The sequence below is a fragment of the Eptesicus fuscus genome, chromosome 1 (assembly GCF_027574615.1).
Source record: "Eptesicus fuscus isolate TK198812 chromosome 1, DD_ASM_mEF_20220401, whole genome shotgun sequence".
In the NCBI taxonomy this organism is placed as follows: domain Eukaryota; kingdom Metazoa; phylum Chordata; class Mammalia; order Chiroptera; family Vespertilionidae; genus Eptesicus; species Eptesicus fuscus.
The window spans coordinates 11,429,286-11,451,656 of record NC_072473.1 but is presented as its reverse complement, the minus strand read 5'-3'; the positions used below and the strand labels follow the sequence as shown (position 1 = coordinate 11,451,656).

Below are 22,371 nucleotides of genomic sequence, written 5' to 3'. Positions count from 1 at the left end.
ATTTTTTCCTAACAAGTCCCTTATTAGGAAGAGACTTGAAACGTATGCCCTTACTGAATTATTCTCAGTGATAAACTTTATTGTAATCATAGTTGAATTGATGTCGTAGGAAGATTGGTAGTATTTTTTACAGTAAAATTTCATTATAACAATTTGGCTTGAACTTCTTTTAGTTAAAAGTAAAAGTAAGGAATTGTCTATATTATGAAATAGCTTTGATTATAAGTTAAACAGCTTATTACTTGATCTTTCAAGTTGTATACTAAAATACCTATCCAGAAATACAATTGGCTTACAGTTTAGTATTTAATTAATGACGTTACTCTCCACTCATGTATTTGCTAAAGCTAGAAACTTGAGTGTCTTCTCCATTTGTTCTTTTTTAATCAAAACCCATATCTAAGAGCTCACTAAATACCCATTATTTTTCCCTCTAAATTTTTTTCTAAAATTGTAAATCTGTTCATTTCTACCCTCTACACATGTAAACATTTTATGATCTTCAATGCCCTTGAAAAGAAGCCCAAACTATTAAAAATGCCTTATTGGCCCTTTGTAGACGGGCCCCGTTCTTTCAACATGCATTTCTTTTTAAAAAAAATTGATTTCAGAGAGGAAGGGAGAGGTAGAGACAGATAGAAACATCAGTGATGAGAGAGAATCATTGATCGGCAGCCTCCTGCACGTCCCACACTGGGGATCAAGCCCGCAACCCAGGCATGTGCCCTTGACCGGAATCGAACCCGGGACCATTCAGTCCGCAGACCGACGCTCTATCCACTGAGCGAAACCATCTAAGGCTGCATTTCTTATTTGTCTGTCCTCTGCCAGGTACTGAGCTACTAGATGAATAAGGTTAGACCTTCTAGAAGATAAAATACTGGAGAATGTATACAGTGAAGGGATGGGTCAGTGAAAACCAAGGAGTGTGAGGAAGGTGTGTTAAGGAGAAGATTGTGTTGGTTGTGTCAGAAAAAAAGCGAGGGAAGAATGACTGTCAGATGCCTTAAAAATGACCAAGAAAATGACAACTCTAGCACATTCAATTTGAATATGTAGACCCTCTGTCTATTGTGCAAGTACTGGGGAGTTTAGTTAGGTCACCTCTTCAGAATGGCATTAGAAAGAGCAACTTAGAAGAACATATAGGATTTGTTTCTTTTTCTATTAGTTTCCTAGTGCTCCTGGCTCATTAATACAAGTTTATAAAGCTTAACCTTTGGAATTTGTTATAGTCATGTGTCCAAAAAATAACATTTTTCCTCCTTTACCTTCCTATTCACTGTCTAAAGCACTATTTTAGAATGAGTGTGGTGATTTGATGCTTAACAAAGTAATTTAGTTTTAGCATCTGTAAATCTCTAGTGGTTTGAAAAGATTTTTCTGACTTTGTTTCTTTTTTCCCCCCAGCATACTTCTTGATGAAGAAGGTCACATCAAATTAACAGGTAAAATTCCTCATTTTATTAAAATATTTTCTCTACTCTATATATAAATTTCCTTTAAGGTCGATCATGGTATTGGATTAGAATCTTTTAATAATTAATTTAAATATTGGAACTCTAAGTTTAAACTTTACATATGCAAATTATTATAGGATATTTATTAGTTCTATATTTATTTTGGCAGATTTTGGCCTAAGTAAAGAGTCTATTGACCATGAGAAGAAGGCATATTCTTTTTGTGGAACTGTGGAATATATGGCTCCAGAAGTAGTTAATCGTCGAGGTCATACTCAGAGTGCGGACTGGTGGTCTTTTGGTGTGTTAATGGTGAGGTTTGGAATGTCTTTTCTTTTTAGAAGTTTAGTAATGAAGAGAGTAGAAATATAAATCATATGTTTTATTATATAGCAATTTTAGAAAACTTGGTTGTAATTAAGATGATACTTTCTTACCTTCTGGCCTTGAGATTTTATACTATTGACTAATACCTCTGATTATTCTGCCTTTTTGCAGTTTGAGATGCTCACTGGTACACTACCTTTCCAAGGAAAAGATCGAAAAGAAACAATGACTATGATCCTTAAGTAAGTACTCCCTACTGTATATTTTGATGAGATTTAAAAGTAAATGTTTCACCTGGCCATCGTGGCTCAGTAATTGAGTGTCGACCTATGAACCAAGAGGTCACGGTTCAGTTCCTGTCAGGGCACATGCCCGGGTTGTGGGCTCGATCCCCATTGTGGGGCGTGTAGGAGGCAGCTGATCAATAATTCTCTCTCATCATTGATGTTTTAGTCTCTCCCTCTCCCTTCCTCTCTGAAATCAGTAATAAAATTTTTGACTGTTGGCTGTAGTGTAAAAAATAACTAAGAAATTCATCAATATTATGACATTAGTATTATGTGGTTTAAATAAACTCCATTTAGAGTACTCGTATTGTCTTTGTGTTTGTTAATGAAGTATTGAAAGCTTTACATTTGAGATTTGGAATATGAAAAAGATGCCCATTATTTCACTTCTGTTCACATTGTCCTGGAACTACTAACAAGAACAGCAAGACAAGCAAAAGAAGTAAGGTTTAAGATTTTTAAAGGTTTAAGGTTTAAGTAAGAAATATAATTGTCGTTATTTAGATAACACATGATCATGCCCATAGAAAATCCAATCTTTATATAAAGTCTTGGAATTAATGAGTTTAGCAAAGTTGCTGGATAAAAGGACAATAAAATCTATTTCATGTCTGTATACCAGCAACAAAGAATGCTGTTTATAATCCTATATAATAAAGGCTAATATGCAAATTGACCGAATGGTGGAACAACCAGTCACTATGATGCTCACTGACCACCAGGGGGCAGATGCTCAATGCAGAAGCTGCTCCCCGGTGGTCAGTGCACTCTCACAGGGGAGTACTGCTCAGTCAGAAGTTGAGCTCACCAGCTGGCTCATGGCTGGGGAGTGCAGTGGCAGTGGCAGGAGCCTCTCCAGCCTCCTTGGCAGTGCTAAGGACCCTGATGGGTTCTGGACTGTGAGAGAGTGCAGGCCAGGCTGAGGGAACCTGCCCCCCCCCCCCAACTCAGTGCACGATTGTCATGCACTGGGCCTCTAGTCTATATATAAAAAGCCAGGGACCATAATGCCAGAACAACCAGTCACTATGACGCCCACTGTGGCCAGCAAACTGGCCCAATCAGGGGGTGGGGCCGGCCAGCCAACCTCCTGCGGCCCCTCCCCCGGCCAGCCTGCCTCTGATTGGACTCTCCCACCCTGATTAAGGGCGAGGCCGGCCGGCCACACCTCCCCCCCTGCCCCTGATCAGCCCACCCCACCACGATAGGCCCGCAGCCCCACCCCCTGGCCAGCCCCACCCCTGATCACACCCCCCACCCCAATAGGGGGCGGGGGCGGCTGGCCAACCTCCTGTAGCCCCTCCCCCTGGCTGTCCCTGCCCCCTATGGGCCCCCACCACCCTGATCGGCCTACAGTCCCTCCCCCTGGCTGGCCCTGCCCCAGATAGGCCCCCCCCCAACCCCGATCAGGGGCAGGGCTGGCTGACAACCACCCATGGCCCCTTCCCCAGGCCGCTGGCCCCCAGTTGGTATCCCCCACCCCATTCGGGGGTGGGGGTGGGGCCGGCCAGCCAACCTCCTACAGCTCCTCTCCCTGCCCGGCCCCACCCCAGATTGGTCCCCAACCCCAATTGGGGGCAGGGCCCACCGGCCAATTGCCCATAGCCCCTCCCCCCAGCTGGCCCGGCCCTGATCGGACCCAATTGGGGCCAGGCCAGCTGGACCCCACCTCTGCACGAATTTGTGCACTGGGCCTCTAGTTCAGTGGTCGGCAAACTCATTAGTCAACAGAGCCAAATATCAACAGTACAACGATTGAAATTTCTTTTGAGAGCCAAATTTTTTAAACTTAAACTATATAGGTAGGTACATTGTTATTAACTTAATTAGGGTACTCCTAAGCTGGCCTTTGCTAAAAATGCAAGGGGCCAGAGAGCCGCATGTGGCTCCAGAGCCCCAGTTTGCGGACCACTGCTCTAGTTGTATAATAATGTCAAATACCTGGGGATAAATCTAGCAAAAGTTATATAAGAACTCTGCAGAAAACTAGAGAATTTTATTTTAAAAAATTTAAAAGACCATAATAACATGGAAGGTTGTACTATATTCATATTATGACAGAGCCAGTATTATAAAAATGTGAGTTCTATAGCTCAATGTTATCCAAAGAAACATAATTTGAGCCACATGCATAATTTTAAATTTTCTAGTAGCAGCATTAAAAAAGTAAGAAGAAAATTAAAATTTTTTTTTATATAGCAATGCACTGTATAACAATGTTTCAGTCCATGATGGACCTCATATATGATGATGGTCCCATAAGATTATAATGGAGCTGAAAATTCCCATTGCTTAGTGACATCATAGCCACTGTATTGTGGTTGTGACACATTACGCAGGTGTTTGTGGTGATGCTGGTGTAAACAAATTTACTGTGCTGCCTGCCAATCATATAAAAGTAGAGCACATATAATTATGTACACTGTATTTACCATTGTGTTATAATTGCCTACAATATTCAGTAGAGTAATATGCTGTATAGGTTTGTACCCTTGGAGCAATAGGCTATACCAGTGGTCGGCAATCAGATTGAGGACGTTTTTAGCAAAGGCCAGCTTAGGAGTACCCTAATTAAGTTAATAACAATGCACCTACCTATATAGTTTAAGTTTAAAAAATTTGGCTCTCAAAAGAAATTTCAGTCGTTGTACTGTTGATATTTGGCTCTGTTGACTAATGAGTTTGCTGACCACTGGGCTATACCATAGATCCTAGGTGTGTCGTAAGCTATGCTACATATACCTAGGTTTGTGTAAGTGCAGTCTGTGGTGTCTGCACAATGCCAAAATCACTAATGACACAGTTTTCAAAAACACAGTGCATGACTGTAATATATTTTATTTGACCCAGTATATCCAATACATTAATATTTCAACATGTAAATCAACATTAAAAATATATGTATTTTTTTCATAGTTATTTGAAACTCAATTTGCATTTTACACTTACAATTGGGCTAGCCACATTTCAAGTGTTCACTGGCTGTCTGTGGCTAGTAGCTACCATATTGGACAGCATAACTATAGTTTGAATGCAAATCAAATTTAGGTCCTAACAAGTTTTTTATGTGGAACTTGATTCTAATAAGATAATGCAAAGGACCAAAAATAACTAAAACACTCTGAAGAAGTTCAAGATAGGGAGACTTGCTTTACCAAGTGTCAAGTTTTACTGTAACTGTAATTAGAAAATATGCCATTGAAACAAGTATAGAAAATAGACTTACGCAGTAGAATAGAGAACCCAGTAAAAAACCTATACATATATGGACACTTGATTTGCAACCATTGGAAATTGCAGAGCAGTAGAGAAAGAACAGCATTTTTAAAATAAATCATACTGGAAAAATTGGTGTTTGTGTAAAAAAATAAATAAAACAACCCCTATCTCACACCAAACACAAAAATCATTTCCAAGTATATTACATACCTATATGTATATGTGTGTATATGTATATACATACATACTTGCTTATGTAAAAAGGCAAAAAATATTCTAGAAGTGTATGGAAGAATATTTTCATGATCTTAGGGGTAGGAAGAGTAGTCTTCAAACACAAAAAGCACTAGTTATAAAAGAAAAGATTGAAATATGATTATTACATTAAAATCAATAACTTTTTCTCATCAAAAGATTCCATTACAAAAGAGTAGAGAAGAAAATTGTGACACATATAACCAACAAAGGGCTTATATCCAGAATATATCAAGAGCTCCAGTCGATCAATAAGAAAAAGACAGCCTAATAGAAACATGGGTACAGAACATAGGGACTTCATTGGCCAATAAACTTATGAAAAGATGCTTACCCTCATTAATCAGAAAATGCAAGTTAAAGCCACAACAAGCTATAACCACATACCCACCAGAATGACTAACAGTAAAAAGGCTGACAGTACAAAGTGCTGACAGGATATGGAGCAGTGGTAACTTTTATGCATAGCTGGAAGGAATGTAAATACTTTTATAACCACTTTGGAAAGCAGTTTTTGGCAGTATCTTCTGAAATCATATATCTTCATCCAATAATTCCACTTTTAGGCGTGCACCAGTTTATGTGCATCAAGGTACTTGCACATCAAAAACAAGTACAAAGATGTTCATAACAGCATTATTTGTCATAGCAAAGCTTCCGAGAAGCAAGCAAGCCAGGGGGAGGAGAAGGGAGGAGCAGAGGCGGGGCCGGGGGAGAAGGAAGGAGAGCGGGCAGGCTGGTGGAAAAGGCGGGGCGGGGGAGATGGAGAGCCCAGGCAGGGCCGGGGGAGAAAGGAGAAAAGCAGGCGGGCTGGCGGAGAAGGCGGGGTGGGGTAGAGTGCAGCAGGAAACCCTATTGCAGGATTCTTCCTGCAACGGGAACGCTAGTGGTATCTATACTAATAAAAGGGTAATATGCTAATTAAACCAGATGTCTTCCAGACGACCTTCCAGGTATCCTTCCTGACAAAGCCGGGCCCGGGCGAAGCCACCTGGGGTCCCAGGTGCCTGCGGCCCACCTGGGTGAAGCTGGCCTGGGTCCCAGGTGCCTGTGGCCGGCCAGAGGAGGGAAGCCTGGGTACCGGGTGCAGGGGCTGAGGCAGAGGCAGTTAGGGGCGATCAGGCCAGCAGGGGAGCAGTTAGGGGCAATCAGGCAGGCAGACAGAGGGGTTAGAGGCGATCAGGCAGGCGAGCAGTTAGGAGCCAGCGGTCCCAGATTGTGAGAGGGATGTCCCTCGAGGGGTCCTGGATTGGAGAGGGTAGAGGCCGGGCTGAGGGACCCCCCACCCCGTGCACGAATTTCGTGCAGTGGACCTCTAGTATACATATAATGGAATACAGCAGGGGTTGACATACTACCTGTAAATATTTTAGGCTTTTCAAGCCAGACAGAGTCTCTGTCACATATTCTTAATGTTTATTTTTTTGTTTCCAATACTTAAAACATGTAAAAAAACCATTTCTAGCTTGAAAGCCATATAAAAACAGGCTGAGGCCTTTAGCCCATGGGTGTAATGTGCCATATAGCAAAGAAAATGAACAAACCACAGTTATATGCAACAACTTGGGTAAATCTCATAAGAATGTTGAGCAAAGGCAGTTCAGACACAAAAGAATGAATGCTATTATAAAGTTTTAAAAACAGACAAACTAAAGCCTAGATTTTAGGGTCTACATTTAGATCACAAGAGCCTGAGGCAAAATAAGGAAAGTGGTTACATTGGATGAGGGGTTCTGGCAATGTTACATTTCTTAGTCAGATGACTATTCACTTTGTGGTAAATCATTGAGCTGTGTATTCTGGGTTGGATTGTTTTGTACTTTATGTTTTTCTTCACAATAAAAAAAGGGGTTTAAAATGTTTGCTGTATAAATAAATGTTCACTGAACCTTCATCACTCCCATCTACTCTGGCCCTTTTCTTTAAGCTAACAAACACACTCTAGTGTTGGAAAAGAGAAACAACTTTTTTGACCTGCCTTGCCTTCCAAGTTTCTGCACCATCTTCCTGCATCGTTTCAACACAAGCCTCTTTAAAGAGTGGTCTTTCTTTTAGCATTTTTGAGCTGCTTTTATTTTGTAGTCTGTTTGTCATTCCTTCCCACCACTCTATTAAAACTTCTCTCACTATTGTCATGAGTGGTCTAGTTGCTTAATCCAGTGGCAGATTATTAGAAAGGTGACTTTTTACCATGAGTTCACACAATTCATTCAACAGATGATTGAGGTCTTTCTACAGATACTTAGGATGCAGTGTGAACAAGACTGACAAGATCTTCTGTGGTCAAACAGTTTGCATTCTACTGGGGCAGACAGGAATTAATATTTAAACAAATAAATATAATTTAAGATATTAATAGGAGGAATAGGGATAATAAACCAGGGTACTCTTGAAGTGTGGGGGCAAGGGCAGGAGCCATTTTACCAGTTTTTCTCTGCCTGCCTTTCTCTTTTTAATTATGAAAATTTTCAAACATAAATTTGCAAAAATAGAATAATACAGTGAACACACATATATCAGTCACCCAGATTCAACAGTCATCAAGATTTTGTGACATTTGTTTCAAATATTCCTTTTTTTCTAATTTACTGAAATATTTTAAGCATTCTAAACATGTCATTTCTCACCTACTTCAGTTTGTATCACTAAAAAGTATGGATGTTTTCTTACAGAACCATATCTAACAAAAGTAGTAATAATGCTTGGGTATCATCTAATACCAATGTTTAACCAGATTTTTCAGATAGTCTCCAAAACAGTGTTTTTATAGTCCCAAATTAAGTCTGCTCATTTCATTTGGTTGTATTTCTTAAGCTTCTGTTCATCTAGAACATTCTACTCCTGTTCCCCCCCCCCCCCCCCGCTTGACACTTACTTGTAGAAACCAAGTCAGTCAGTTTAGAATTCTTTTTTCTAATTTTATCTTGTGAAAAGATAAGACTACTCTCAATATCTGAAACAAAAGGCAATGCTGGTTCAGTAGAGTCTCTCCAAGGAGAGCAGACCACTGTTCCTTTATATGGTTTTAGGGAAGGGTGGAGTTCAAGACATGGCAGCTTTTTAGGGCCACAAGTGGATTGACATCATCTGTAAGAATGTGGTTACTTGGGTGGAACTATTGTTGATCAGTTGATTCAGGTGTGGTTAGTGGAGACAGCCCATTCTTGTTTAACTAATTTTCACAGAGAGCCATTGGTTGGTTTGCAAAAACAACAACAATTCTGTACACCTGGGCAAGTTGTCCTTCATCAATTGAATGGATTTAAACCAGTTCTGGTGGCTCTCTTGCTACCATGGTAACATAACAATTAAGTCTTTTTGTAGGAGCATGCAAATATCTTTATTCTCCTTGTGATACCATTTAAATTGTTCCTTTATCCTGTTTTCTGGTTAAACTTTTTTGGCAAGGTTATTTCCTAGCTCATGCTTTTGCATCACATCAAGAGGCTTACAACATCTGGTTGTTCCACTTTAAACGATTAGTTCCCGTGGATACAACTGATTCCTCCGTTGTAAAGTTCCCTGTCATGCTTTCATCTGTAGGTTTCATCTATTGATAATCATTACTTGAAACAATTATTTTACTAGGGATTCGAAATAGTGGTTTTCTATTACTATTATTCTTTATTAGTTGGGTGGTTGTTGTGTTTTGGGTTTTTTTTGTTTTGTTTTGTTTTTTTGAAACAATGAACTTTCCCTCTTCGACTATGGCTATTTAGTTACCTTTAAATAAGGCTCAAAGAAAAAAGGCAGAATAAATGTTTAATTTTCTTAATTATTTCCAATTGTGAGAGCCCTAATTACTTTCATTGGGGGTTGTGTCCAATGACTTGGGTTTTTATGTTAGTTTTGCCTTTTTCCCTATAATGAACTTGTGGGATTTAATAATCAGTGTGATTCAGCCAATTGCATTCGTTATTTTTGATGCCCAAATTGTCCTTATTCTGATCACTTTTAAATGTTCTTGTTACCCAGGGTTTCATCTCTAATACGCTTTTTTGCCCCTCTGTGTGCTCACTTTCCTGTCTTTCCTTATAACTACTTTCAGCATTTTAATTACTCCCAAATCACACTTTCTTACCTTAACTTACCAGACACCAGACCAAAATTTTAATTTATTTCCTTGCCTAGTTCTCCCAAAATATATGACATGCATGACTTAACATTTTTATCTCTATTTGCTGTACTTTTCCTCTTGTAGTCCCAATTAGTAGCATTTCCATGCAGCCAGAAACCTGGAAATCATTTTTTATTCCTTTCTTGCATATGCAGGTATTCATCAAATTTGCTGTCAGGAATATTTTTGTGTCTTAGCCTTTGCTTTGCATTGAACTGCTTACAGTTTTCAGACCATGGTGATCTCCCACCCACACTATTGGGCCAAAGCTCCTAAATAGAATGTCTATTACCTACCAGTGCTTCCCACTCCAGATAACTTTATACTACCCTTGGAGTTACCTTCTTGAAAATAAATCTGGTCATGTTGGTCCACTGTTTAAAGACCACTGCTGTATCCATATTACCTAATATGGAAATGTTTCCCCAGATTTGTTCAACAAAACCCTAACTCTATAATATGTTAATGCATATTCTCTGAGAAAGAGTTGTTAGAAACAAATGTTTAGAAAAATACTGATTTTTTTTTTACTCTAGATGTCTCAGCCTTTTATATGTAATGTATTAAATTCTATGGTTTCAGCAAGGGGGTATAATAGATAGCATTCCACAAACTCATTGGATCATGAAAATGTTTTGTTGTTAACTATCTAGAGAGATTAATGCTATTCAGTAAAATGTTGGAGAAACACTAGCCAAATGAATAAATTCTCAACTTTTAAATTGCCTTGAAGACCTTTCACAATCTCATGTGCTAAGTTCGATATTCCCTACTGTTCCCTTAGCATTCTTTCCATATGTCCTTCTGGATTTGTCGCTTAAAATTACCAGGATTATCTATATCCATTTTCCCTTTCATTGGGGGTTGTGTCCAATGACTTGGGTTTTTATGTTAGTGATCAGAATAAGGACAATTTGGGCATCAAAAATAACGAGTGCCCTAATCAGTTTGGCTCAGTGGATAGAGCGTCGGCCTGCGGACTGAAAGGTCCCAGGTTCAATTCCGGTCAAGGGCATGTACCTGGGTTGCGGGCACATCCCCAGTAGGAGGTGTGCAGGAGGCAGCTGATCGATGTTTCTCTCTCATCGATGTTTCTAACTCTCTATCTCTTTCCCTTCCTCTCTGTAAAAAAACAAACAAAAAAAAAAAAACACGAGTAACTACCCATCAGAGGCTGTCTTTATCTCTGTACCCTCAGCACTAAGCAGTGTCTAGCACATAGTAGCTCATAGTAGCTGAATAATAAATGGATCTATTTCTGAAATAGAAATTTCTCTGCTAGCCATTTTCTCCAACTGTTAGTATTTTCATACTTATAGGATCATTGGTTTCCATAATTTGTAGGCTGGAGAAAAGAATAAAATTATATATTAGAGTTGAAACAGACCTTCAAGCTCATCCAGGCCAGTGGTTTTCAGACTGTGTGCTACAAACTCAGATATTCCACAAACCCCTTTCCCACCAGCTCCTCTTCCCTGCATGGCTATTAAAGGGAATGAGAGAGAAAAATAAACGTAAGAAGCACATGTTCTTTTAGCAGTTTTAAATATTGGATTTCTTAAATTCCTTTTGAAAAAGGGTTTCAAGGGTACAGTTTGAAAACCATTGATCTAATGTCCCATCTGCTTGCTTATGAAGAAGTGGTAACAGACCCAAGGGGATTGGCTTTCCCAAGGTCACAAAGTTCTTAGAAAAGAGCCAGAACTAGGACTCAGATGATCTTACTCTCACAATAGTGCTTTTTGTAAAATTCTGAAAAATGAAAAAGTTCATTAGGGCATTATGGACTAAAATTATTATGTGTTCACACAAAAACTTTATACACAAATGTTCTTAGCAACTTTATAGTAGCCCAAAACTAGACACAATCCAGGCATGCTTTAACAGGTAAATAGATAAGCAAAATGTGGTACATCCATGCTATGGAATACTATTACTTAGCAATAAAAAGGAATGAACTATCAGTATACACAATAACTTGGATACATCTGAAGGGAATTCATGCTGAGTAAAAAATAAAGCTTACCTACTATAAGATCCCATTTACATAACATTCTTAAAATGACAAAATTATAGAAATGGAGAATAGCTTAGTGGTTTCCAGTAGTTAGGAATTCGGGAGGGAGGAATGTGGGTGCAGTTATGAAGGTGCAACATGAGGGATCCTGGTGGTGATGAACTGGTCAGTATTTTTACTGTAGTGGTGGATATAAGACACTTTATTTGTGATAGAACTAAACACACACACACACACACACACACACACACAATGCAATTAAAACTGGAGATATCTGAATGAGATCAGTGGATTGTATCAATGTCAATATCCTAGTTATGAGAGTATACTATAGTTTTGTAAGATGTTACCCTTAGGGAAAACTTGGTAAAGGGTACACATGATCTCTCTCTCTATATTGTTTCTTACAACTGAGTATGAATCCACAATTATCTTAAAATTTTTAATTTTAAAAATAAAATATAGATACCTCCAAAAAATAAAATGTTATTATGTGGATTTATTATTTAGAGCTAAACTTGGGATGCCACAGTTTTTGAGTCCTGAAGCCCAGAGTCTTTTACGAATGCTTTTCAAACGAAATCCTGCAAACAGATTAGGTAAAACTTTTCTTTTGTTTCTTTTGTGTGTTTGTTGGGATTTGGTTTGGGGGAAGGGGAGGCTGATATTTTTTGTTGTTGTGGGATTATGAACTATTAGGACAAATATTGAAAGTGAAGACTAAATAAGTAATATATATTCCTCCTTGAAATAAAATTACCATTTAATAAAAACTGGTTAATTTTTGATAGGTGCAGGACCAGATGGAGTGGAAGAAATTAAAAGACATTTATTTTTCTCAACAATAGATTGGAACGTAAGTATAGAATGAAAACTTACTTGAATTATTTTTTATAATTAACACGTGTCTAAGTCTCTCTTTTTTCCTTCAGAAACTATACAGAAGAGAAATTCATCCACCTTTTAAACCTGCAACTGGCAGGCCTGAAGATACGTTCTATTTTGATCCTGAGTTTACTGCAAAAACTCCCAAAGGTAAGAAGAAAACATGAAAACCCAAATATAAGACACTATATTTTTAATTTGTTTAGAATATGTTTTTATTGATTTTTAGAGAGAGGGGTAGGGAGAGGATAGAGAGATAGAAACATTGATGAGAGAGAAACATCATTGATTGGCTACCTCCTGCACACCTCCTACTGGGGATTGAGCCAGCAATCCAAGCATGTACACTAACCAGAGTCGAACTGGAAACCTCCTGGTGCATAAGTCAATGCTCAACCACTGAGCCACACTGGTCAGGCAATAATGTTTTTCTTGTTCAATCAGAAAAACTTTTCCAGTTTAATTTTTATGCTATCCTCATGTCTCACATTCATATCCCAGCCTTGCCACAATCTATAATAATAAAAGCGTAATATGCTAATTAGACCAGATGTCCTTCTCCACAGCCTACCGGATGAAGCCAGGGGTATGAGGGAAGCCCAGGTCCCGGGTGCCAGAGGGAAGCCAGTGCCGGTAGAGGGGGAAGGAAGGCCTACTCTTGCACCAATTTCGTGCATCAGGCCTCTAGTAACTAAATAATTAGGAAATCCTTTACAGCATTTTAAAGCAGTTAAGATCCTTGTGAAATCTTGTAGCAAATTATATTGTGCCTTAAACTTTGATTCTATTTATATGGAAAAACTATTTGTGTGTTTATTTACTTATAGCTATTTTTATATGAACTACTCTTTAGTATAAATAGTTCTCTTTAAAATTCTAATATTAGCCCTAACCAGTTTGGCTCAGTGGATAGAGCATCGGCCTGCGGACTAAAGGGTCCCAGGTTCGATTCCAGTCAAGGGCATGAACCTTGGTTGTGGGCACATCCCCAGTGGGGGGTGTGCAGGAGGCAGCTGATCGATGTTTCTAACTCTCTATCCCTCTCCCTTCCTCTCTGTAAAAAAATCAATAAAATATATATTTTTTAAAAAAATTTTTTTTAAATAAAATAAAATTCTAATATTAGGTGATAGTCTGGAAGTACTTGTAAAGTTCAAATCCCAAACATAGCTTAAACTTTATATGAGGATTGATAACTTCAAAATGAATCATATCCTGAATCATGCTTTATTATAGAAATAATCTTAGAAATGATCATCTGTATTTCATTAATTAGCATATGTTTATATATAATGATGTGTTTTGCACTCTAATACTCTCTAATTTAGTTGTACTGGACCCCAGGTTTATCATTGACAAGTAAATAAATAGAAAGTGTACTTACATATATTTTCCATAGAATACTAGTACATCACTCAAACCTTGCTATAAAGCTTTCCAGACAAAATCTTCACAATCTACATTGAGCATTGATGGGTGTTTATTCTTTTTACAAAACTGTCTTAGAAATTTGGATTAATGTATGAACAAAATTTTAGCAAATACATGGATAGTGATATGCATAGAGTTGATATGTAGTGGTCTTTTACTTTGCTTTCTCAATACAATTTGTCCTGGTAGAGAAAAAAATCTCAGAATAGAGCAGTTTTATATTGGATTCTGCCCAGATAGGTTATCTTAGCAAAAGTCTTCAGTATAATAATTGGTTTAAAATTCACTAAACAATATATATTGCTGAGAATATCAAGCTGATGTTCAAAAAGACCTTTATACAGAACTGATGTTTAAGTAGATTTACGTATTTATTTTTTGCTTCCCCTTAACCTTTAGAGTATGTTTATAAATATTAGTATGCTTAATTGTGTGTTTATACTTGTGTCTTTAAAATGAACACTAGCTATACTGTAAAAGCGTTTTTCTACTTTTATTAATGCCAGTAGATTCCAATAAATAATTTGAAAGCAATACATGTTGTGTCATAAATATATTTTAAGGATTGCATACCATGATTATCCTAGAAATTACTTTTGATCCTTAAATATATATAATAATTTTTAACTTATAGTTTAGATTTTTAGATTCTAACATTATGCATTGAGACCACTGAAATGAATTCTTTTCTCCTAAATTATCTGTAGGTCACCCTTGCATCCCCCCTAACCAGGAGCCATAGTATTGGTAGGTTACCATTTAGGGCTGCACCATCCAATATGGTAACCAATACCCATATGTGGTTATTTAAACTTAAGTTAATTAAAATTACAATTTTTGTAACCACATTTCAGATGCTCAGTAGCTGCATGTGGCTAGTGGCTACCATTTTGGACAGCACAGATAAAGAAAATGTTCATCACTGCAGGCAATTCTATGGGATAGTGCTAATTTAGAATAGCATTAGCCCAGTAATTCATCGATTTATTATATTCTTAAATGAATTAGCTACTTTCTGGACTCTGTGGGAATATGATATTAGAGTTATGATGGCAATAAGCCATCAAGGTAGATGTGGTACAGTGCCTCCCTGGGTTATCCTGAAAGTACTAGGTGCCTGAGATGTAGAATTCCAGAGAAAGTGCGAAAGGTTATAATGTGGACAATTCTTCCCTTAATTGCCTTTCAAAGTAATCACCTTCTTGGTAATTTATTATTCTTTTCAGATTCACCTGGCATTCCACCTAGTGCTAATGCACATCAGCTTTTTCGGGGTTTTAGTTTTGTTGCTATTACCTCAGATGACGAAAGCCAAGCTATGCAGACAGTTGGTGTGCATTCAATTGTTCAGGTGAGTGAATGTCTAAGTAATTTTAAGTTTGAAATGTAAGATATAGTTCATTGTATGAATAATTAGATTAGATTTTATCTGCTGACTTAAGTGAGCAGCTTAAAATACATTTTATAATATTGACGTTACTCTTAGAAGTTTCTTTCATATGCCTTTGAAAAGGTTGCACGCACCAGAATCCTGAATACTTGTCTGACTTGAAAGTAGAATTCTAAGAGAGTTGAGATAAATATCACCATCTTGTCTCTCCCCTATCCTGTGCCTCAAAATGTTTATCAGGCCTAGTTTGTTTCAACCTCTGCCTCTATCAGGTCAGCTATGATGAACTGAGGTCTCCTGGTTCCCTGATTGCCCTAGAAGAGGGGTCAGCAGACTTTTTCTGTAAAGGGCCAGATGATAAATACTTGAGGCTTTGTAGACTATATGATCTCTGTTGTAACTACTCAGCTCTGCCATTGCAGCACAAAAGCAGCCATCGACAATACAAAAATGAATGCGCATCTCTGTGTTCCAATAAAACTTTATTTAGAAAAACTAATAGTGAACCAGATTTGGCCCACAGGCCATAGTTTGCCAACCTCTGTCATAGAAACATTTAAGAAATAAAAATGAACTTAAATCTTAAGTCTGCTGAGTTTTGTGTCCTTGTTCTTTTGGAGCCCCCATTGTCATTATGCAGAAATGGTTATGGGTACTGTCTTAGGGTGCCTCCTATCTCATTATCCCATATGATTATCAGAGCTGGAGAAAAATGTAAAAACCACAGAAGCAGGTTTCTAGATATGTAGGTGTGTTTGTAACAGGAGATTGAACTATTAAATGTTATTAGAGGACACAAGTACAAAACATTAGATTTATTTCTTCTTATTCTAGTATCGTGGAAAGATAAATTTAATTCAACTTCATAGTCGTAGAGGGAATTGTTTTGAGGATGTAATTAGTGCTTGAATTTGCTTGATAATTAAGTTGCTTTTGCTCTAAAGTTTATTTTATGAGTCAGTCATGTTGCTTTCTCCACTTTCTAGAAAACCAATTTAAATAGTGGTTTTTGAACAAAGTTCCTGTTAAAATAGTCTGTCTCTTTTACTGTGACAACCATGTGGTGTATGGCAAGTTTTAAAGAGATAACTTCTGTACCTAACATAGAAATTGCAAACATATTCTATAGAATTCAACTTTTAACTTATATGAAACTCATAGGCATGGGGGTGGGAGGATCCATCACTATAGCTCAGGGCAGCAGAACTTCCTTCAGTGTGTTTATGGGACCGGTAATTTACTGTTCATCATCCTTCATGTTATTAGTCCTTAACCCATGAATGGCTTCTCTAGCAGAAGTTGTATTGAAGCTATGACTTGAGGGTGGAGAAAGGAAGGTATGGCTACAGATAGTCCAAATGATGATAATAAGTATCACCTTCAAATAACGTTATTTAATCCTCACCATTACCCTCTGAGAAAACACAAGTTCAAGATTACACAACCTACAAGTGGTACATCTGAGACAAAAATACAGATGTTCAATCCAGGTGTCAAACTTCTGCCTGTTTGCAAAGGTACTTGGTGCTCAGTCACAGGCAAGGCTGTCAGCCCAAGAAGTAGTTCTGCATTTTCTGTTGTACATATTTAATTTATTTAATTTAACTTAAGCTTTTTTAAAAGCTCTATTTCATGCTGCACATTTTATTGTAGACACTTCTAAAATATACAGTTGTGGAAGAATAAATGATGTAAAGATTGGTTTTTATTTTTACTAATATTCATTTATAGTTAACATCAATAATTCATGTTGAGTAATATATTCCCCTATTATGAAATGTACCAAAGTCAGTACAGAACTCTTTGTCAATTTATAATTGTGTTTGTAGCAGTTGCACAGGAACAGTATTCAGTTTACTGATGGATATGAAGTGAAAGAAGATATTGGAGTTGGCTCCTACTCCGTTTGCAAGAGATGTATACATAAAGCCACAAACATGGAGTTTGCAGTAAAGGTTAGTGTTTTTAGATTTAAAATGCAACTTTAATAGTTTTTATTCATGCATGTCAGTACCAGTTAAACATTATGCTCTTCTTCTTTGGTAAATGTGCCTTTTGTTATAAAAAGGTAAAGTTACTTCAAATATCTGGCTAGTGATTATCAAGGAACCATCCATTACAGTGGATTCCCCTGTGAGCTAAAAAGGTAAGGTAGCGTACATACAGTTTGCTTGGGGCAGTATTAGTTTACACTGACCTGATTTTTTTGTAGCATCCCTTTTGCTTTCAGAAGCCTCCCATTTTATAGTCAAGGTGTCAGGGAATTCCTCAAGATTTTATACCAAATGTTGTATGTTTCCATTTTTTTAGCAACAGTATTCATACCATTCTTCACATTTAACCTTTTGCACTCGGATGTCGAGTATGACTCGACACGGTTAGCATTAAATCCCGAGTAGAATAAAGGAATCAAGAAAAAAGCAAGCGAGTGCAAAGGGTTAAAAGGATCTGTGAACCAATCTATATATATATAAAAGGCTAATATACAAAGTGTCCCCTCGGGAGTTTGACCAGAAAACTGGGAGTTCAATCACTCGCTATGACATACGCTGACCACCAGGGGGCGGTGCGGAATGAAGGAAAGCCCTGGCCAGCAGCTGGCAGCCGGAAAGCCCTGATTGGCCCTGATAGCCAGCCAGGCCTACTGACCCTACCCGTGCATGAATTTCGTGCACCGGGCCTCTAGTAAAAGAATAAGAACCACTAACATTAAATTTATTATCATTAGCTATTTTAATTTCATCGGGTGTTCTAAGGCAGCAAGATTTTCCCAAGTCAAAACCAGGACACATGGCTCTATGATAAAGTTTGAGTTGCAAACCTTTAGTTGAAAGTGAAAAAATATCAATCAAGTCTCTGCCTTTTCACTTATTGGAATGGTAGCCTCTGCTCTCCCATTGCAAGCAATTCAAGTAATGTCTAAAGCTTTCAACTTACCTGCAAGTTTAGAAATAGTCTGTAAGTATGGGCAGCTCCTGTTTAGTTAGTGGGAGAGTGGCATTAATTGGGATTACTTCCATCCACCCATCTATTTATCTAAATATATAGTACTAGAGGCCTGGTGCATGACATTCATGCACTGGAGGGGGGGTCCCTCAGCCCAGCCTGCACCCTCTCACAGTCAGGGACCCCCTTGGGGGATGTCCACCTGCCATGGAGGTGGGAGAGGCTCCCACCACCACTTCTGAGCTCGCCACCAGTGAGCCAGGCGCAGGACTTCTGGCTGAGAGGCGCTCCCCCTGTGGGAGTGCACTGACCATGAGGGGGCAGCTCCTGCATTGAGCGTCTGCCCCCTGGTGGTCAGTGTGTGTCATTGCAACCGGTTGTTCTGCCATTCAGTCAATTTGCATATTAGCCTTTTATTATATAGGATGATTTCATATGTAAAAATGAAAACGAATGTGTTTTATATCACTAGAGGCCCAATGCATGAAATTTATGCAAGGGGTTCGGCCCCCGCCGCTGCAGTGGCAGCCTCGGCCTCAGCCCCCGGCTGCCAGGGCCTCTGCCACCTCTGCCTCAGACCCTGCCCACCTGCCTCGGCTTCATCTGGAAGGACGTCTAGTCTAATTAGCATATTATACTTTTATTATTATAGACTAGTGGCCCAGTGCATGAAATTCGTGCACGGGGGAGGGGGGGTGTCCCTCAGCCCGGCCTGCACCCTCTCCAATCTGGAATCCCTCGGGGGGTGTCCTACTCTCTTGCCCCAACTGTCCTCCCTTGCCAGCCTTATCCCTGTAGGATTGGGCCTAAACTGGCAGTCGGGACATCCCTCTCACAATCCGGGACCGCTGGCTTCTAATTGCTTGCCTGCCTGCCTTATTGCCACTAACCACTCTGCCTTCTGGCCTGCTCGCCCTCCAAATGCCCCACCACTGGCCTTCTCACCCCCAACTGCCCTCCCCTCCTGGCCTGACCGCCCCTAACCGCCTCTGCCTCGGCCCCGCCACCGTGGCTTTGTCTGGAAGGACGTCCAGGAAGGTCTCCCAGTCTAATTAGCATATTACCCTTTTATTAGTATAGATAGAGGCCTGGTGCACAGGTGGGGGCCAGCTGGTCTGTCCTGAAGGGGGTCCTAGATCAGGGTGGGGGTCCCCTTGGGGGATGGGGCCAGCCTGGGCGAGGGGCTGAGGGCCATTTGCAGGCTGGCCACGCCCCCATCGGGTTGAGGGTCCCCACTGGGTGGCGTGGCCAGCTTGGGCGAGGGGCTGAAGGCCATTTGCAGATGGGGCGAGGGTCCCCGCTGGGGGCATGGCCAGCCTGGGCGAGGGGCTGAGGGCCGTTTGGGGCAGTTTGCAGGCCGGCCAAACCCCCAGAAGGTCTCCAGAAGGTCTCCCAGTCTAATTAGCATATTACTCTTTTATTGGTATAGATAGCAAATATCTGAGAAGACATATACATGCAAAAATTATTATTTACTATTCTAAACTTGTATCTAATTGCTTTAAAAAGACATCATTGTCCATAAGGCTTTCTGTCAGCTATAAAGATAAACCAGAAATACATTTTAATTTGCTCGTATACTCATTGCTCACAATGAAATTTGGGGCACATAGAAATTTTCAAATTACCTGAAAGGAGATACAGTGAATAATGTACTTTGTAGACAGTTTAAGGATGTACCTTGCCTCCATAAACACATCAGAAAAAAGCAAAAATGTCCTGACGCCCCCTTTGAATTACAGAAACTAGTAGCTGTATACTAAAACCTTGAGAATATCTTGAAACTATTTGTGGATTATTGTGACTTAAATTAGAATCATAAAACCAATCCCAGCACAACTTGATTCTATTGGAATTACTACAAAGCTAAGATCCTCAAGCATAAGTATGGATTTAATGTGACCTGGGCTCAGATTAGCAGATCAGAATGTTGCCAAAAATAATACTTCCAGTGTGTTCTGGTTCTCAGAAGACAAACCCCAGATCTTATCCCTTGAATTAGCATGTCTATTCCATATACCTTTCCTCTTTATCATCCATTTGCCTAATTCCACACTATTATTTACAATTGATTGCAGTGGACACCTATATGCCTGTCTTCCCTGTTTTCCAACTACAGAACTGTTTTGCAACCAAGTCCATTTCAAATAGCACATTTAGCTCATGTTGAGAGTTGCAAGCTAGGTTGCTAGAGCATTTGGGTATTTATTGCATATGTTAATTACTTTGCAGTTTTAAAATTGAAAATAAGCTGGGTGTGAAGAGAGCAGAGCGCCTGAAGAGTGGCTCCTCTGTGTATAACACATCCAACAGCAACTTGGGCTTACTCTTTACAGGTGGCAGGACACTATGGCCTTCCTGTAACATTACGCCCGATACATGAAAAAAAAAGAAAGAAAATAAGGTCACAAAATTTATTTCCGACTGCCTTTTGAATGAAATGAAAGCAAACCTTATTTAAATGCAATATTAGTTTACATTAAAACATTAAGAGAAGTATTTTTAAGAAGCAGCCAACATAAAAGGGTTGGAAAGCTACATCAGTATTTTAAAGGGCTTTATTATAATAATTAAGCTTGATTCTAGCCAAGTAAAATTCTAGGTGTGGTTTTCTGCTTAGCTTTCTGCCTAGCTTCAAAAATAATCTTGCTCTACTGAACCGCTAATTAATTTTTTATAAGTAGCTTATAACTAATGAGATATTCCATTGAAGCATTTTATTAAAGGAAGGAAAGTTAATTCAATACACAGATGCTAGTAGTGCTGATATATATATGTCGCTATGTCTCCCAAAAATGTGTACACACTTTGAATAATTATAAAAGCAGTGTTTGTACTTCAACTTCATTTTTAAACTTCCAGTAGCATTTTAGGATACATTTCCTTTGTTCAAAACGTAGTCTGGCTGAAAAGAAAGAAACATCAATTGCGCTATCAGCTGTTAAAGTGTGTATACATGTTTTGGGGGCACCCTGTATATATTGCTCTTAAGTATCTGTGTTGACAGGACTTAGAAGTTGACTGAGTTTCCCAAAGTTTAATATGTTTAAGGATGAAAGAAAAATGTTAACTGTGTTCTTGGTACCTTTTCTTGAAGCTTTTGAGTTTTAGTAAGTCCTAACTTACTGCACACTTAAACTGGAGAGACCTGGTGGAAATATGATTCTTGGCATAGAATTTACTTTACAGCTTTGTTATCTACATCAAGACTGGGTTTTGAATTTTGATTAGACAGTCTGGCCAGGTATTTGAGTAAAACTGATGTGTGTATGTGTGTGTATATATATATATATACAGTGTTTACATAAGATGCTACCCATCGTCTGTAGCTGTAAATACTTAAGGTTTATAACTGTAGAGTTCATGAGATTTTGTAATTATTATTTGCCTTTTAGATTATTGATAAAAGCAAGAGAGACCCAACAGAGGAAATTGAAATTCTTCTTCGTTATGGACAGCATCCAAACATTATTACTCTAAAGGATGTAAGTAGATTCTTTAATGTAGAAATTTGAATCGGTTGTCTAACTTGAATCTGGATTATTTACAGAAATCATGTGGTAGATAAATAACTGAATATAGTAAGCAAAAAAAAACCAGATTGCAGCACAACATATATAGTATAATTTTAATTAAGAAAAAATACATTTATATAGTTAATGTTTCTACTTTTATGATAAAAAGAAAAGTTTTATTGACATTATTGGTTTTAATATCTGCATTTACTGGAACATTTGAGTATTCATTAATGTTCAAGATTGACTAGTATTACACACTCCATGGATTCCCCAAACTGTCTTTCACAGTACTGCCAGAGAGAGCTGTACTCATATCTAACCATGTTACTTTCCTGCCTACAGTTCATACCCTTCATCACCTCTGGTCCCTGCCTTCCTCCATCCATAGTAGTTTGCACACTTCCTCACACACCCTATGCTCCAGCCATGCTGCAGCATATCCAAATTTTTGAACATGCCTCATTTTCTCGTGCTGCCCTGTCTTTGAATTTATGGTTCCCTCAGTTGAAAACACCATCT

The 22,371-nt window shown here is 38.7% G+C and overlaps 1 protein-coding gene and 1 non-coding gene across 7 annotated transcripts in view; both read left to right on the top strand.

The window, feature by feature from the left end:
* The window catches only part of RPS6KA3 (ribosomal protein S6 kinase A3), a 116,080-nt gene that overhangs the window by 73,310 nt on the left and 20,399 nt on the right, over nucleotides 1-22,371 (top strand). For 5 of the 6 annotated variants that reach the window (XM_054720683.1, XM_054720688.1, XM_008154563.3 and 2 more), the window contains 9 exons: nucleotides 1,411-1,448; nucleotides 1,630-1,772; nucleotides 1,959-2,029; nucleotides 12,193-12,281; nucleotides 12,474-12,538; nucleotides 12,615-12,717; nucleotides 15,225-15,349; nucleotides 17,218-17,343; nucleotides 21,730-21,819. In XM_054720683.1, the coding sequence (XP_054576658.1) occupies nucleotides 1,411-1,448; nucleotides 1,630-1,772; nucleotides 1,959-2,029; nucleotides 12,193-12,281; nucleotides 12,474-12,538; nucleotides 12,615-12,717; nucleotides 15,225-15,349; nucleotides 17,218-17,343; nucleotides 21,730-21,819 (850 nt within the window). The remainder of the gene's footprint in view (nucleotides 1-1,410; nucleotides 1,449-1,629; nucleotides 1,773-1,958; nucleotides 2,030-12,192; nucleotides 12,282-12,473; nucleotides 12,539-12,614; nucleotides 12,718-15,224; nucleotides 15,350-17,217; nucleotides 17,344-21,729; nucleotides 21,820-22,371) is intronic. The other variant, XM_054720696.1, reaches the window with a different exon arrangement.
* Nucleotides 20,587-20,715, top strand: LOC114227402 (small nucleolar RNA SNORA11). Its single transcript, XR_003613440.2, has one exon. It is a non-coding gene; the product is annotated as a small nucleolar RNA SNORA11 (small nucleolar RNA).